This window comes from Armigeres subalbatus, chromosome 3 (genome assembly GCF_024139115.2).
Source record: "Armigeres subalbatus isolate Guangzhou_Male chromosome 3, GZ_Asu_2, whole genome shotgun sequence".
Lineage (NCBI taxonomy): Eukaryota > Metazoa > Arthropoda > Insecta > Diptera > Culicidae > Armigeres > Armigeres subalbatus.
In genome coordinates this window covers 154,701,906-154,718,792 of record NC_085141.1, presented here as the reverse complement: position 1 = coordinate 154,718,792, position 16,887 = coordinate 154,701,906, and the positions used below count along the sequence as shown (strand labels likewise).

General features: G+C 44.8%; 1 protein-coding gene across 1 annotated transcript in view; it reads left to right on the top strand.

Moving 5' to 3' along the window:
* Positions 1 to 16,887, top strand: part of LOC134225139 (uncharacterized) — a 274,191-nt gene that overhangs the window by 31,776 nt on the left and 225,528 nt on the right. The window contains exon 2 of the mRNA XM_062704973.1: positions 2,517 to 2,897. Within this exon, the coding sequence (XP_062560957.1) occupies positions 2,802 to 2,897 (96 nt within the window). The 5' untranslated portion in view covers positions 2,517 to 2,801. The remainder of the gene's footprint in view (positions 1 to 2,516; positions 2,898 to 16,887) is intronic.

The window sequence follows — 16,887 nt, the reverse complement described above, 5'->3', positions numbered from 1 at the left end:
AAACCAATCCAAACCAATCAAATCCAATCAAACCAATCCAAACCAATCCAAACCAATCCAAACCAACCAAACCAATCCAAATCCAATCCAAACCAATCCAAACCAACCAAACCAATCAAACCAATCAAACCAATCCAAACCAATCCAAACCAATCAAACCAATCCAAACCAATCAAACCAATCCAAACCAATCCAAACCAATCCAAACCAATCCAAACCAATCCAAACCAATCAAACCAATCAAATCCAACCAATCCAAACCAACCAAACCAATTCAAATCCAATCCAAACCAATCCAAACCAATCCAAATCAATCCAAACCAATCAAACCAATCCAAATCCAATCAAACCAATCCAAACCAATCCAAACCAATCCAAATCCAATCAATCCAAACCAATCCAAACCAATCCAAACCAATCCAAACCAATCCAAACCAATCCAAACCAATCCAAACCAATCCAAACCAATCCAAACCAATCAAACCAATCCAAACCAATCAAACCAATCCAAACCAATCCAATCCAATCCAAACCAATCAAACCAATCCAAATCCAATCCAAATCCAATCCAAATAAAATCCAATCCAAATCCAATCCAACCCAATCCAAATCCAATCCAAATCCAATCCAAATCCAATCCAAATCCAATCCAAATCCAATCCAAATCCAATCCAAATCCAATCCAAATCCAATCCAAATCCAATCCAAATCCAATCCAAATCCAATCCAAATGTACGTGTGTACGTTGCAATATGTCCATCGTCGTTAATTATAAATTGAAAGCGAATTCTGCAACCCATGTTATACATCCAAACACATCGTTCTATGATGGCGAGTTTACGTTTTCATCTGTCGAATAAGCGACTGTTTTGTCTCAAATGCAATACCTTTGGGGCCCTCCTTAGCCAAGCGGTAAGACGCGCGGCTACAAAGCAAGACCATACTGAGGGTGGCTGGGTTCGATTCCCGGTGCCAGTTTAGACAATTTTCGGATTGGATATTGTCTCGACTTCCCTGGGCATAAAAGTATCATCGTGTTAGCCTCATGATATACGAATGCAAAAATGGTAACTTGGCTTAGAAACCTCGCAGTTAATAACTGTGGAAGTGCTTAATGAACACTAAGCTGCGAGGCGGCTCTGTCCCAGTGTGGGGATGTAATGCCAATAAGAAGAAGAAGAAGAAGAAGAAGCAATAGCTTAATATCAAGTAATTAAATGAAAGGAAAATAGGAAACCTATTTCCACGGAAAAGTTCTTGGAGCAAGAAGTTTGTGGAAACATTCTGAAAAAAATCGATTCATGGTAATAATATTAAATATGTATAGAACACCCCTATTACAGTCCCTTCCATACAAGCTACGTTTATATTTCTTCAAATAATCATATTTTGTATGAATATAACCGTAATATAATCATTTGAAATCAGGAAGTTGATATACAAGCCTATAGTCAAACTTCAATATACAAAACGACCTCCTTTTCAACCCCCTCCCACAACCTAGATACGTCCCATTGTTAAAATAATCATATTGTATATTGTATTATTGAAAATAAAAATTTAGAGTAAAAAAAATTCGAAGAAAAAAAATACTCCGGATAATCGAGTCTAAAATTCCGGCTAATCGAGTCCCCGGATAATCGAGCCCGACCTGTATTACGTACTTTATCCTTATACCCGAAATCTCATTCATAACGTAACATTTTGTAAATTTAAGCTGATAAACATGCCATGGAAATCATTCTTTTACATGCTGAAAGAATATGTCAATCGTCTGCTCGCGTACTACATCCACATCAATAGTTGTCACAAAAATATCGATCCAAGTCTTGGCAAACCTCGAACACGACATGCAACTAAAATTAAGTCCCTTAAACAACGTTACCTACGATCGGTCAATCTCATCCTCAGATTTCCCAACGCAGCATCTGCTTTACCTGCGGACATTATTGCTGCAGAGACAATTCGATTTGCTAATCTCGATCTCGTGATTCATCCGCAATGGAACGGCCCCGCATCGGAAAAGGGGAGAAATATTTATCTAGACGACAGTCGTGAACAACCAACCAATAAGTCAGCCCAGTAACCAGCTCTTGCTGACTTGCGACGGACTCTGACGCTGAGTCTCAATCTTAATCTCAAGACGCCGCCAAACATCAGTAATAACTTTATTAAAAATATTTATTCCGCATCGTTAACCATTATTCTTTGCGCATCGAACAAGGGTGAAATCAAGATCATCACCATCGCGTGTTTTGAAGTCGAGATCGATACGCTGCGACTAATAGACCAACTGACGAATATTGTTCGGTCTAGAAATGTCATCGTGGTTCACCGATCGATCGAGCAGCGCTACATAATTTGTGTTGATTCATAGTGACCTCAATGGGTAGTGATGCACCGAGGAATTCCTTGGTTCATTCATTCGGATTCGGATTAGTGCAAATTACGACAAGCTGAGTCGATACAAACCTTACTCAAACATGTTTTTCTTTTTGTTTAATTTTCGTTTGCAGGTTCCGATGACGAAGGCAATAGCATTTATGACCAGGATGTTCTGAGTGTGATGCATCGTTGATGTACGGGAAAGTGACACGCTTCGGCCCTCGAAACGCATCACGCCAATAGTGCATACATTCCTTTTGACATCAGCGCGTAATTTGACGAGGGATACTTTCAGAAACGCCAATTTTAACAGTTAATTAGGGTTCACGTTGAATTAGATCTATCCTTCTTTTTGAGTGATTCAAACTGTGTGCATCGTTTACCAGTGAAGGAGATTTCGACAGAGAGCTGACGATATGGCGATCGCGACATCAAGGTTGCGATCACTAGCATTTCAGGGGCTGTTGGTTCTGTTGGCGACGGTAGCTGACGGTCAAGATTCTGCACCATCGGTAAGTAGAATATTTTCTTTTTCTGTTGAAACAAATTGTTTATCAAAATACAATGATACAAAATTTACAAATTTGAAAATATGTGGCAACTTTTTGACCATTTCACCAATTTTATAATCGTTCTAGTACTAGTGAATAATAAACTAGGGGAACTGTTCCGTTTTTCATCTCACTGCACATATATTCATCTCATCGCAGAACAAAAAATACAGCACCGATCTCGTTGCTTCTTTTTGATAATACGCTCACTACTGGTGAAAAAAATCACAAAAATAAGAAACAAACCAAATTCCTTTTCATTACTTTGTTTTTGATGGGATGGAAATAGGAGCTATGGGATGAAGTGCCGAACCGTTCCCCTATAATATTTCGTGTCTGTGGTGTAGCAGTTAACATAGCCCTGGTAGTTATTTAATTTTGCGTTAAATGGCTTAAAAGGTGTTCGAAAAATGCGATAAGGCCGTTACAAATAATTAATTGACTTTTTGTCCTACTAGTCTCCAAAAGGTCAAGGGGGGGGGGATAATAAAAAAAAATTATTAAAATGAAAAAAACGAGCAATGGGTAATGTTTTCAACATAACCGCGAGTAGACGTAGGACTTGTATACACGTAACGTATTTACATTTAACTTCGTATTTTTGGATCTATGAAGTTTGATTATAGTAGGGTAGCGGTACCAATAGTGGAGGTATTAGTAGATCCACAAAAGAAAATATTTTTTAAAAATTGATAATCATGGAAAATTAACAGCTTTAATATCTTAGTCAATAGATAAACTAATAAATTTGCTAACAAAAATGAGATAGATGTCATTTAACATCAATAATTACCAAATATTGCTTGCACCACTATGGGTACACTGTTCCTTTAGTGGCGGTAAAAATTAATTTTGGTTCCCATAGTTGTGCTATCCATTGGTTTCTTATGAGACTCGCCACTATTGGTACAGTTGCACCACTATAGGTGCAAGGGAGTCAATTTTGTTAAGGATAATCATTGTTTTTAATAGTTTTTCAAGTGAAACCTTAAGATAAGTTGCATTTAGCAGGATATTTGAAGCACGGCGCATCAACTGAAACCATCGTAAAGTGTATAAATATGATAAATCTCATTAAAACCCCACTACCTCCACTATTGGTGCTACCTCCACTAAGGGTACGGTTACCCTATTGATATTGGAAACGGCAACTTTCATGCTGTTTAGAATTATTAGCAATTTGTTTATTCAAAACTTCTGGAAATAAAACTAAAAATCAAATACATAATTAGAATTGCTTTGTTTCTAACTATTAAGCTCTTATTTACTCAAGCAAATGCAGGGCATTTGTAGATTTCTTATTGATGATAGTATTTGAAGCTTAAAAAATCTATTTACAAAATTTTAAAACTTGTGCAAAATATGCTATTTTAGGGGAATTGTCCCGTTTTCCAAACAAAGAAATGCAGCACCTATTGCGTTGCTTCTTTTTGCTATCATGCGTGCTTACTGATGAAAAAAATCACAACAATAAGAAACAAGTCAAGGAGCAGTAACCCTACTAAAATAGATGAGGTACTGCTAATACATCAAGGAAAAATTATTTAATGTTTTGATTCCAAACTCCGAGTCTACGTCAAGTTTAATAATACAACTTCTCAGAAAATGAAAAACAAAGAATAAAATAGTTTCTTCTGGAAATTATTTTTTGCGGAATTTTTTAAAACATTCACATGTAATACAGCGAATTATTTTAGTCAAATTTTTATTTTCATCAGTGTAGTTGATTTTTTTGCTGGGGAATCAGAACTGTTATAGTATAACCATGTTTTAATGTACGTGTCGTGTAGTACCAAGCACAACTTAACATATGGTCAGTCATATGCCATGACTCGTACCCATCCCGGGATCATGTGGATTATGAAACCAATCACCTGGATGAGCAGACCAAATCTATCCAATTTTAAACTTCTTCATTCACCACCGCTGCCCTCGCTGCCTCAGCCATCATCGGCCTCTAGCCGTGAACTACGAGCGATGCGATGGGCATCCGACCATCATCAAGCACAGAATGACAAAAAAAATGCGCCCACTTCTTTCATGCATATTCGCAGACCCACCGGCAATTCTACCGCTGGTGACTGCATGCTGTCGCTGTGTAGGTAAACAGCGTACGAACGAACGAAACGAAAAATGCGCGAGCAAAAAGCACGTCAGTACGCGCTGCTGTCACAAACTGTAATGACTCGCAAACGGCAGGCACTACTTCTCTTATACACAAAGAAAATCTTCCGAAAGACACGAAGGCCCGTGACATACCGCATTTTGATGTCCGTGTTAGGAATGCACGGGATTGGTTACATATGAAATTTTTACTGGCTTTGACAAGAATTGAAGTTTTCAATAGCTTATCGTTAATAATCTTAAGTTTCAATGAAATAGGCAAAATGGGGGAGAGTGTCCGAGTCGATTGATATACAAATCTTAAAAATCCATCAAAAGATAAAGGCGCTAGTAACGTTCAAAATCTTCCCAAAATCAAAAAATTCCTTGGATTTGTAAAAGAATGTTCTGAAAATCCCCAAAATTATCCGAATTTTATTTTGTTGCCCCCTCAAAATATCATTTTTTGGCAAAAAAAATCCGAGGGGGGGGGGAGACAAAATGGATTTTAAATATTTTTATCGGCCTAATTAAAAAAGATTACCACAGTTAAACATTTTTACAAAACAGTGGAGCAGAAGCTTTACGTAGGAATGTGACCCGTATTATATGAAATGACTTTTGAACTGACCATCGTTATCAAACAAAAAGTGACAAATTGGTACAGTCATAGATCATAGTTCGTAGACATGATCAAGACATGCATTCCAGGAGGGTGCTTGGTGGCCTTGTGTCACTGCTTCTGCCTCATAAGCAGGAGATTAAGGGTTTGATCCCTGGCCCTTTCCAATTTCCTATTAGATAATTTCATTAATCATATAACTCAATCTCTTTGCAAATCAAATTCTCATTGCTGGCAAGTATGATTCTAAAAATAGAATTGTTATAAAAAGCTGCCTGTTACTTAGTAGCAGTAAATAAAATGTAAAAATAGATTGGTATTCATTTGTACCCGCATTATTATTATTATTTATTCAGACTAAGGCCGAAGTGGCCTGTGCGGTATATAAGAGTCTTCTCCATTCGGCTCGGTCCATGGCTACACGTCGCCAACCACGCAGTCTACGGAGGGTCCGCAAGTCATCTTCCACCTGATCGATCCACCTTGCCCGCTGCGCACCTCGCCTTCTTGTGCCCGTCGGATCGTTGTCGAGAACCATTTCACCGGGTTACTGTCCGACATTCTGGCTACGTGCCCGGCCCACCGCAGTCGTCCGATTTTCGCGGTGTGAACGATGGATGGTTCTCCCAACAGCTGATGCAATTCGTGGTTCATTCGCCTCCTCCACGTACCGTCCGCCATCTGCACCCCACCATAGATGGTACGCAGCACTTTCCTTTCGAAAACTCCAAGTGCGCGTTGGTCCTCCACGAGCATCGTCCAGGTCTCGTGTCCGTAAAGGACTACCGGTCTAATTAGCGTTTTGTAGATTGTCAGTTTGGTACGGCGGCGAACTCTATTCGATCGGAGCGTCTTGCGGAGTCCAAAGTACGTACGATTTCCAGCCACTATGCGTCTCCGAATTTCTCTGCTGGTGTCATTTTCGGCAGTCACCAGTGAGCCCAAGTACACAAATTCTTCTACCACCTCGATTTCGTCACCACCGATGCAAACTCGCGGTGGGTGGCTCTTCTCTTGAACCTCTGCCTATCATGTACTTCGTCTTCGACGTGTTGATGACTAGTACGATCCGCTTAGCTTCCCTCTTCAGTCTGATGTAGGCTTCCTCCATCTTCTCAAAGTTACGTGCCATGATATCTATGTCGTCGGCGAGACCAAATAGCTGGACGGACTTATTGAAAATTGTACCACTCGTGTTAATCCCTGCTCTTCGTATTACCCCTTCCAAAGCGATGTTGAATAGCAAACACGAAAGACCATCACCTTGCCGTAACCCTCTGCGGGTTTCGAAGGGACTCGAGAATGCCCCTGAAACTCGAACTACGCACATCACCCGATCCATCGTCGCTTTGATCAACCGTGTCAGTTTATCCGGAAAACCGTGTTCGTGCATTAACTGCCATAGCTGGTCCCGATCGATTGTATCATATGCGGCTTTGAAGTCGATGAATAGATGACAACGTGCCCGTATTCGCGGCATTTCTGCAGTACTTGGCGAATGGCGAACACCTGGTCCGTGGTGGAGCGTTCGCCCATAAAACCCGCCTGGTACTGCCCCACGAACTCCCTTGCAGTTGGTGCTAGTCGACGGCATAAAATTTGGGAGAGTACCTTGTAGGCGGCGTTCAGCAATGTGATGGCGCGGTAGTTGCTACAATCCAGCTTATCGCCCTTTTGTAGATGGGACACACGACACCTTCCATCCACTCCTGCGGCAAAACTTCCTCCTCCCAAATCTTGGTAATGACCCAGTGCAGCGCTCTAGCCAGTGCCTCACCACCGTGTTTAAATAGCTCTCCTGGTAGTTGGTCAACCCCAGGGGCTTTGTTGTTCTTCAGCCGGCCAATCTCCTCCTGGATTTCCTGGAGATCCGGAGCCGGTAGAATTATGTCCTGCGCGCGTTCTCCCAGGTCCATCACCATACCGCCATCTTCGTCTGCCACATCGCCATTCAGGTGTTCTTTGTAGTGCTGCCGCCACCTTTGGATCACCTCACGCTCGTTCGTAAGAAGGTTCCCGTTTATGTCCTTGCACATATCAGGCTGTGGCACGTGGCCCTTACGTGAACGGTTTAACTTCTCATAGAACTTTCGTGTGTTATTAGCGCGGTACAGTTGCTCCGTTTCTTCACGGTCTCGATCTTCCTGCTGGCGCTTTTTCCTCCGGAAAATCGAGTTTTGTCTGTTCCGCGCCTGTTTATATCGTGCCTCGTTCGCCCTCGTGCGATGTTGCAGCAATCTCGCCCATGCTGCATTCTTCTCTTCCACTAACTGCTCACATTCGCCGTCATACCAGTCGTTTCTCTGATCCGGGGGCACCGTGCCAAGTGCAGCGGTTGCGGTGATACCAATGGCGGATCGAATATCTCTCCAGCCATCTTCAAGAGGTGCCACTTCCAACTGCTGCGCGTATTCTTGGGCTAGTCTACCGTCTTGTAGCCGCCCAATGTTAAGCCTCAGCGTCCGACTTCGACGCGTGTTGTACACCGTCGAGAGTTTTGAGCGCAGGCATACTGCAACGAGGTAGTGGTCGGATTCAGTATTCGCACTGCGGTAAGTGCGGACATTCGTGATGTCGGAGAAGAATTTACCGTCGATTAGAACGTGATCGATTTGGTTTTCCGTTTCTTGGTTAGGTGATCTCCATGTGGCCTTGTGGATATTTTTGCGGGGAAAGAAGGTGCTTCGGACTACCATTCCGCGGGAGGCTGCGAAGTTTATGCATCGTTGGCCGTTGTCATTCGATACGGTGTGCAGACTATCCGGTCCGATGACCGGTCTATACATTTCCTCCCTTCCTACCTGTGCTTTCATGTCACCGATGACGATTTTAACGTCCCGCAGTGGGCATCCATCGTATGTCTGCTCCAGCTGTGCGTAGAACGCTTCTTTCTCGTCGTCGGGTCTCCCTTCGTGTGGGCAGTGCACGTTGATGATGCTATAGTTGAAGAAACGGCCTTTAATCCTCAGCTTGCACATCCTTGCGTTGATTGGCTGCCACCCAATCACGCGTTGGCGCATCTTACCCAGCACTATGAAGCCGGTTCCCAGCTCGTTGGTGGTGCCACAGCTTTGGTAGAAGGTAGCCGCTCGATGCCCGCTTTTCCACACTTTCTGTCCTGTCCAGCAAATCTCCTGCAGCGCCACGACGTCGAAGTTGCGGGGATGTAATTCATCGTAGATCATCCTGTCGCAACCTGCGAAACCTAGCGACTTGCAATTCCATGTTCCAAGCTTCCAATCGTGATCCTGTATTCGTCGCCTAGGTCTTTGCCGATTATATCGAGTCGCATTATATCTTATATTGTTCGTAATGATTGGTTTTCTAGGCGGCTTATTGGGCCTGCGCAAACCTCCTGTCTCGTCGGAGGGCCGTCGTGTCAGGGTTGTTTAGCGTCCCACCTAACACCAGGACTTGGGCTTGTGCGCTTTGAGCGGCACACGGTCGCTTTGGTGGGGCCTACTTGCGGATACATGCAGCTTTTTATAGAGGTTTAACAGGGCCCACTGTCAAACCCCACCACATCCTAGGCAAGCCCCACAACTCGCAGATGGCCTGGGGAGGGATCGTCAAGCCCTTGGACATAGTCCCTGCTGCCCGCATACGAATGCTATATACAGTCGCTATGCTCGTGCAGGCCTCATACAAGTAAGAATGTGTGAGGTTGATGTGCGGGTAGCGATGGTATGGTAGACGTGTGCGTGGTATTAGAATCCAATAGCATTCAAATTCTAATTGTAAAAAATGAATCCCATTAGAATTCACTTTAATACTTTCTCATTACTCTAGTACTTCTACTTCTCATTCATAAATTCCTATCCCATAGATCGCATCACTTACCAAAGTGAATCCAGATAATATATCCCTTCATACTAACACAATATCCTATCCTAAGACTATCGTGGAGATGCAGAGGTATACTCGGTCTCTAGTAGCAACGAGAGTTGAACTAACAATCCTTCCTTCCCTTGATGACCGTAAGGACGTGGCCGGCGCCGTAATTGACTTAGTAAAAATGCATTGAATTTCCGAAATTTGCACATTGAGAATGATAGCTAAACCCAAGCTCCATTCAATTGGTTCCCTGTGCAATTTCGCAAGTTCTAGTCAATCACGGAGTAGCAACTACGAATTGTACGGTTATCCTGCTCATGCTCATGCTCATGATCAAGACATGCATCCCAGGCGTCTGTAAATATTTGCATCGATTTAGTGTTCTCAACTGATACACACCAGATTTCATATTCACATACATCTAAATGCAACGAGGATGGCCAAAGCTTGATGGTGTCTCTCGAGGCCGCCATTACTTCATAAATTCATTAAAATAAGACTTGATAGTTTTTAAAAAATCAATTGATTTTTGCATGCCGATTTGGATTCGGGTGGGGCCCTCCTTAGCCGTGCGGTAAGACGCGCGGCTACAAAGCAAGACCATGCTTAGGGTGGCTGGGTTCGATTCCCGGTGTCGGTCTAGGCAATTTTCGGATTGGAAATTGTCTCGACTTCCCTGGGCATAAAAGTATCATCGTGTTAGCCTCATGATATACGAATGCAAAAATGGTAACCTGGCTTAGAAACCTCGCAGCTAATAACTGTGGAAGTGCTTAATGAACACTAAGCTGCGAGGCGGCTCTGTCCCAGTGTGGGGATGTAATGCCAATAAGATTTGGATTCGGGCCTGCAATTAAAATCGTTTTTTTTTACGTAGGACTACGTCTGTGTTTTCTATATTGGGGTACACTTTACGATTGCGAAAATCGGGGACCGTCACGAAAATATGATAGACTTTAAACTTTAATATCTAAGCCGTTTCTCGATGGATTTTCAATTTTTTTGGACTATCGATCAAGGATGAGTCAACGCTTCTTTGCATTTATTTGAAAATACTGATTTTTACCTATTTATTATTGATAATTGATAAAATGTTTAGAAATAGGTAAACTAACCAATCACGTACATGCATCACTAGCACAGACATCAAAAATCAATCACTTGCGGGTTTGGATCAAATCCTCAGTTTGAACAAGATTTTACGCATAGCAGACGCTAGCAGACACGCACACACGCTCTATCAGCCAGGAGACAGCAACACGTACGGACGTGTTTTTTGCTCGCGCATTTTTTCGAAGTGTTTTTTTCTCGTTCTTTCGCTGTTTACGTTTTCGCTTGTCGCGTTGGCGTTATTTTCTGCCGGACCCGTCATGGGAGACTCGGTGGCCGATTCGGTCGCTGGAAAAGTGCCTAAGCGAACTGCTCTTGAAGGCGCGGGTAACCCCTCCAAGCAGCTTTTGCAAAGCAACGTGTTCTCGCCGTTGCCGCTTGATGACGCCGGCAATCCGCCGAAAAAGAGGAAGAAGCAGCAATCGCAGCTGCCGCAGGTGCAACCGGAGCGGAAGGAGAAGTGCCCGCCCGTGTTTGTGAAGGGCGATCCGCCGGATTTACGCCCAAAAATTCGCCAGCTGATCGCTAAGGGGCTGAAATGTACTTTTCGGCTCTGCAGCGAGGGCGTGAAAGTGATGCCGGCCAACAGGGACCATCATCAATCCGTCGTGGAGTTCCTCGAGGTCCACAAGTATGAGTACTACACTCATGACTACCCCGGCACGAAGCCGCTCAAGGCTTTGCTGCGAGGACTTCACGACATGAAGGAGGAAGAGCACTACCTGGAAGGACCTGAAGCTGGTTGGCGTTATAAATTACACCGTCGTTGACTGGGAGCGATATCGGCCAGTGCACCGCGATGTCACGCAATGCACCAACTGCTTCAATTTGAGGCACGGCACCAGAAACTGCCGCATGAAGCCGCGCTGCAACAAGTGTGGCGAACCCCATCCGACTGACGAGTGCGACAAAATGGAGGTGGCCGATCCCAAGTGCGCCAACTGTGGCGACAAACATCGGGCCTGGAAATCCGGAAGAAGGCTTCCACCAGGACCATTCCGAAGAAAAACCGTGTTCCTGTAATCAACGAGGTGAACTTTCCAGCTATCCCGGCTCCCCGTCGTGTGATTCCAATACTCCCACCGCTACAGCCGCACAAGCGACTGGCAGCGGCAGCTGCATCGGTCCAAGCTCCAGCATCGTCGGCACCATCCACCAGCGAATGGCCCCCGCTTCCTCCTCCTGGGTTCCGTCGGCAGTCGGAAAACGAAGCCGTCCCACCGGAAGAATCTGCCCCGCTGTACACTCCGGAGCAACTGATGCCGATCTTCGCGCAGCTCACCACTCGACTGCGCGGCTGCAAAACCCGATTCGACCAGGTCTTCACACTTGGCATGTTCATCATTGAAAATGGCTGCTAGGGTGGGCCTGGTCAACTGGAACGCTTGCTCGCTAAAGAGCAAAACAATCGAGCTGAAGGATTTCCTTGAGGAGAAGGAAATAGACGTGGCGTTCATCACCGAAACGCACCTAAAACCGGAGGTGAACATCAACATCCCGGACTTCCGCATCGTGCGACTCGACCGGCCGACCAGGGGAGGTGGTGTGGCCATCGCTCTTCGCTACAACATCAACTGTCGTCTGCTTCCAAGCTTCCAGCTCAGTGTCATCGAGGCCATCGGTGTCGAAATCACCACTTCGGTCGGCACAATCGCGCTCATCGCGGCGTACTGTCCAACTCAAGCCAAAGCCGGCGATGGTTCATCGGCTGCCCTTCGGAGGGACATCGTCAAGCTGACGCGGAGGCAAGGCCAGTATATCATTGCCGGCGACTTGAATGCCAAACATCAAGCCTGGGGCAACAGTCGCGGCAATCGAAACGGCACCATCTGGAGCAACGACATGGAGGAAGGCCACTACACGATCCTGAGCCCGGATTCCCCCACTCGGCTGAGTCGGTCCGGTGCCCACGCAACGCTCGACCTCTACGTAATAAACCCGAGTGACCACGTCTCGCAGCCGGTTGTATACCAGGAGCTCAGTTCGGATCACTATCCGGTGGTGGCGGAACTGGGCTCCTCGGTCAATCGGCACCAGTAGTTACGGCGGAACTACCACCGAGTGAACTGGCAGCGTTTCCAGCAGTGCGTCGATAACACCGTCGACTACGAGGTGCGTCCGGAGACGCCGGAAAGTATCGACCGCCAGCTGTGCGCTATCGAGGAGGCGATCACGGCGGCCTGAGAGCAACACGTACCGACGGCTCGGCAGGTAAGCAACTCCTTAAACATCGATACACTCACCAAAGATTTGATTCGATTGCGGAATGTCACTCGCAGGCAGTTTCAGCGTACTGGACTGCCTGAGCTTAAGGCACGCTGCAATCGAATCACAAAATTATCAAGGCCAGAATGGTGGACCTCAAAATAACGACTTCTCGAATAAGATCCGCACTCTCCCAGATTATGCTAAGCCGTTCTGGAAAATGACCAAAATTCTAAAATCCAAGCCTCGGCCCATTCCACCTTTGATCCCACTAGACAATAATGGCTCTAAGGATCGCTTGATAACTCCTGCAGAGAAGGTCGCTGAAATAGGTCGTCACTTCGTCAGCTCACACAATCTTGGGCAGAACATCGTCAGTCCACACGAAGCAGCCGTCAACGAGCATGTTAACAACATCCATTTGATTCCCAACGACTTCTCGGAGGAGTTGGAGATCTCAGCTGACGAATTGACGGCCTATATCAAATCGTCGAAGAACATGAAGGCCCCAGGCTTCGACAGCATCCTGAATCTCGAGCTCAAACACATGAGTGCTCCGTTCTTTGAGCACCTCTCGCTGATCTTTAATCAGTGTCTCCGGCTTAGCTACTTCCCATCGTCCTGGAAGTCAGCGAAAGTCATCCCCATCCGGAAGCCTGGGAAGGATCCTTCCTCCCCCAAAAGTTATCGACCCATCAGCCTTCTCTCAGGGTTATCCAAGCTATTCGAAAAAGCTATTCACCATCGGTTACTTGAGTCTGCCGAAAATCTCAACATCTTACTCGAGGAACAGTTTGGTTTCCGACGCGGTCGGTCAACTGTACACCAACTGACTCGAGTTACCAACGTCCTCAGACGGAACAAGTTTGTCTCAAAAACATCCGCCATGGCCTTACTCGATGTCGAGAAGGCATTTGACAATGTATGGCATGATGGCCTGGTGTACAAACTACAACGCTACAATCTTCCCAGCTACCTGGTGAAAATCATCAACAATTACCTGTCGGCAAGGACATTCCGGGTCTCAATCAGCGGAGCGAGTTCCAATGCGCACAACATCGTCGCAGGTGTCCCCCAGGTAATATCCATGGGCCTCTGCTTTTCAATCTGTTCAGCTCCGACATGCCAGAACCTCCAGAAGGCGGCATTCTGTCTCTGTTCGCAGATGACACCTCCATCGTCTACAACGGTAGAGTGATCAGAGCGCTATAGTGGCAAAGCTCCAACGAGGCCTGGTTGCTCTGACAGAGTACCTCACATGCTCGAAGATTTGTATCAACGCGGTGATCATTTTCCCCCACTTCAAATCCACTAAACATGTTCCACCTGGAGACTGTAAAAACATCCTCAATGGCACGACTGTGGAATGGGCCAATGAGGCCGACTACCTTGCTTGACCCTCGACAGCAAGCTTATTTTCAGGCAACAGGTTGACAAAACGGTGACAAAGTGTAACGTCTTGTTGAAACTACTGTACCCTTTGATCAACCGCCGGTCGTCATTGTCCCTGAAAAATAAGCTTGCTGTCTACAAGCAAATCATCCTCCCTGTGATCGAATATGGCATGCCGGTCTGGGAGAGCTGCGCTAAAACCCACCACCTCAAACTTCAACGGGTCCAAAACAAATTCCTGAGGATGATCCTCAACACCCCTCCCAGGACAAGAACATCCGAGGTCCACCGTCTGGCCGGAATAAAAACCTTACATGAACGCTTTGGTGAGTGTAAAGAAAAGTTTAGGGTCCGTTGCTTGCATTCGGATCAGGCTCCAATTAGGGCGCTAGTTCCAATCTAGGTTATCAAATTTATTTATTGTAAATATTAGTGTACATAGTAGTTAGGTTATCAAATTTAAAAAAAAAAACACACCAGCGCCTCCTAAAGGCCGTCATGATATATCATATCTTAAAACTTGCTTAACTTAGATAACAATGTAAACGTAAAAATTCAAAATTGAAGTTGGAGGGCCAAGCCGGCCGAGCACTGTACATGTAAAAAATAATTGTAGAACAGAAAATGAAACAATAAAGAAGAATTTTACTACTACTACAAAGGGGCAGGGCTAACGGGCTTAATCTATTGAATACAAGAAAGCTGCTGTCCGGCGCGCGCGAGCCATTTTGATTCGAGCGGTTTGACATTCGAGTAGCGAAACGGACACAGCAGCACGAAGGAGTGGGTGGCAGTGTGGCAATGCTGAAAATTTATTTCAAATTTTAGAGGCTGAGCGAAAAATCATCAAGTAGCGGTCGGACAGTTGCACCGCAAGGGTTCGACAAGCGATTAGATGCAGTTAGTTATTGGAAAGGCGCATTGGGAAAAGAAAATTGATTCTTTTCAGGAAAATCATTTTATGGAAAGAAAGAGTTAATTGCATTAATGGACTGTTTCGGTGGCATCGAGTTTGGCATGGTAGCTTGGTTGCTGTTAGTGATCCCATCCATTCAAATTTACTGCATCATCTCCCTCCGACGCGCCATCAAATTCGCTATTTACGATTGAGTTATGTACTCTGAAAAAAAATTATTTCGGATAGTCGGATCAACCTTTTGTATAATGAACGGTTGGACAAAATGTGATGCAGCGGAGCGGACACAGCACGAAGGCGTGGGTAGCAGTGGCAATGCTGAAAATTTATTCCAAATGGTGAAGGCTTGACAAAAAATCATAAAGTGGCGGTTGGACAATTTCAACGCAGGGTGCTGACAAACGTTTGGATGCAGTTAGTTATTGGAAAGACGCATTGGGAAAAGAAAATTGGTTCTTCTCAGGACCAGCATTTTATAGAAAGAAAGAATTAATTGCGAAAATGGATTGTTTCGAGGGCATCGGGTTAAACGTGGTAGCTTGGTTGCTGTTAGTGATTGATTCCATCCATTAAAATTCACTACATCATCTCCCTCCGACGCGCTATCAAATTCGCTATTTACGATTGAGCTTTGCACTTTGAAGAAAGTTTATTTCGGATTGTCGGATCAACCTTCTTTTGTATAAAGACCTTTTTGGAGGACACCATCCTCAAAAATGGCCGAAATAAAGGAGGAATAAGCAGAATCAGAAGTGGCGTGAAACGCAAATATATTTATTTGCAACGTTTGGTTTTCGCCCGCGATGTAAGCGTACGTGGCAAAGTAAGGATTGTGAAGTCCGCGTCTGAAAGCCATTTGAGTGGCTTCAGCGGCCGATGAGTCATGTTGATTCCATGGTTAGATACTCAAAGTCTATCCAACTGAGAACAACTATTCAACTTCTTGATTCAGTTGGCCTCCGAGCAGTTTGCTCAATGTTAATATTTAAAATGACACAAATTATTATGGCAAATACCATCAATTTTAAATAGCTACGTAGTCCTACGTCACCTTTGCGTACAACCCGATTGGGCTGCACCATTGAGTTTTTTTTTCTGAAAATGTACATATTACAATTTATGCCAGTACTGCCCACAACCGTCGGAATGAAATCTCGTTTAAACGGAGAAGGCGTTTGGATTGCAATTCAACTTCTAAACTGAAGTCTTCGCAATTTCTGAAACAAAAACTCGTGATCCACACTTGTATTATGCATCTTCTAGAAGACCTGACTGTACTTGGCTGAAGGACTTGATGGCAAATAGACTTCAACGCCCTCATGTAAGTCGTTCCCATAGATCTCAATGTGCAACCACGAGTCTCTATCTCACATATTCAAGTGACATATTTACTCACAAGCTAATAACAATAAAACCATCTGAAAGTCATACGAAACGCATTCACCTAACTCAGTTCAACCAGTCCGACAAATAGCGTCATCGTTGTATCAATAGTTCCACGCCTGTCTGTTTCACGAAGCCTTTTTCCCCAATTCCATCCACCCCTAATAAACGTAACAAATTGAGTGCCTCTTCGAAGCAGCGCAGCACCTCTCGTCCGATTTGATGGTACAGTGCGAAAAGGCCAAACGATCTTCCACCATAGAAGGCGTAGCAGCAACTAATCGCTCAATCTAGCTTCTACATGAATGGATCAATGGAGACAACGATGCCGGTGCGGTCACTTGGACTCGTAGTGGGCCCACACATTCGAAGACCTCCATTTCGTC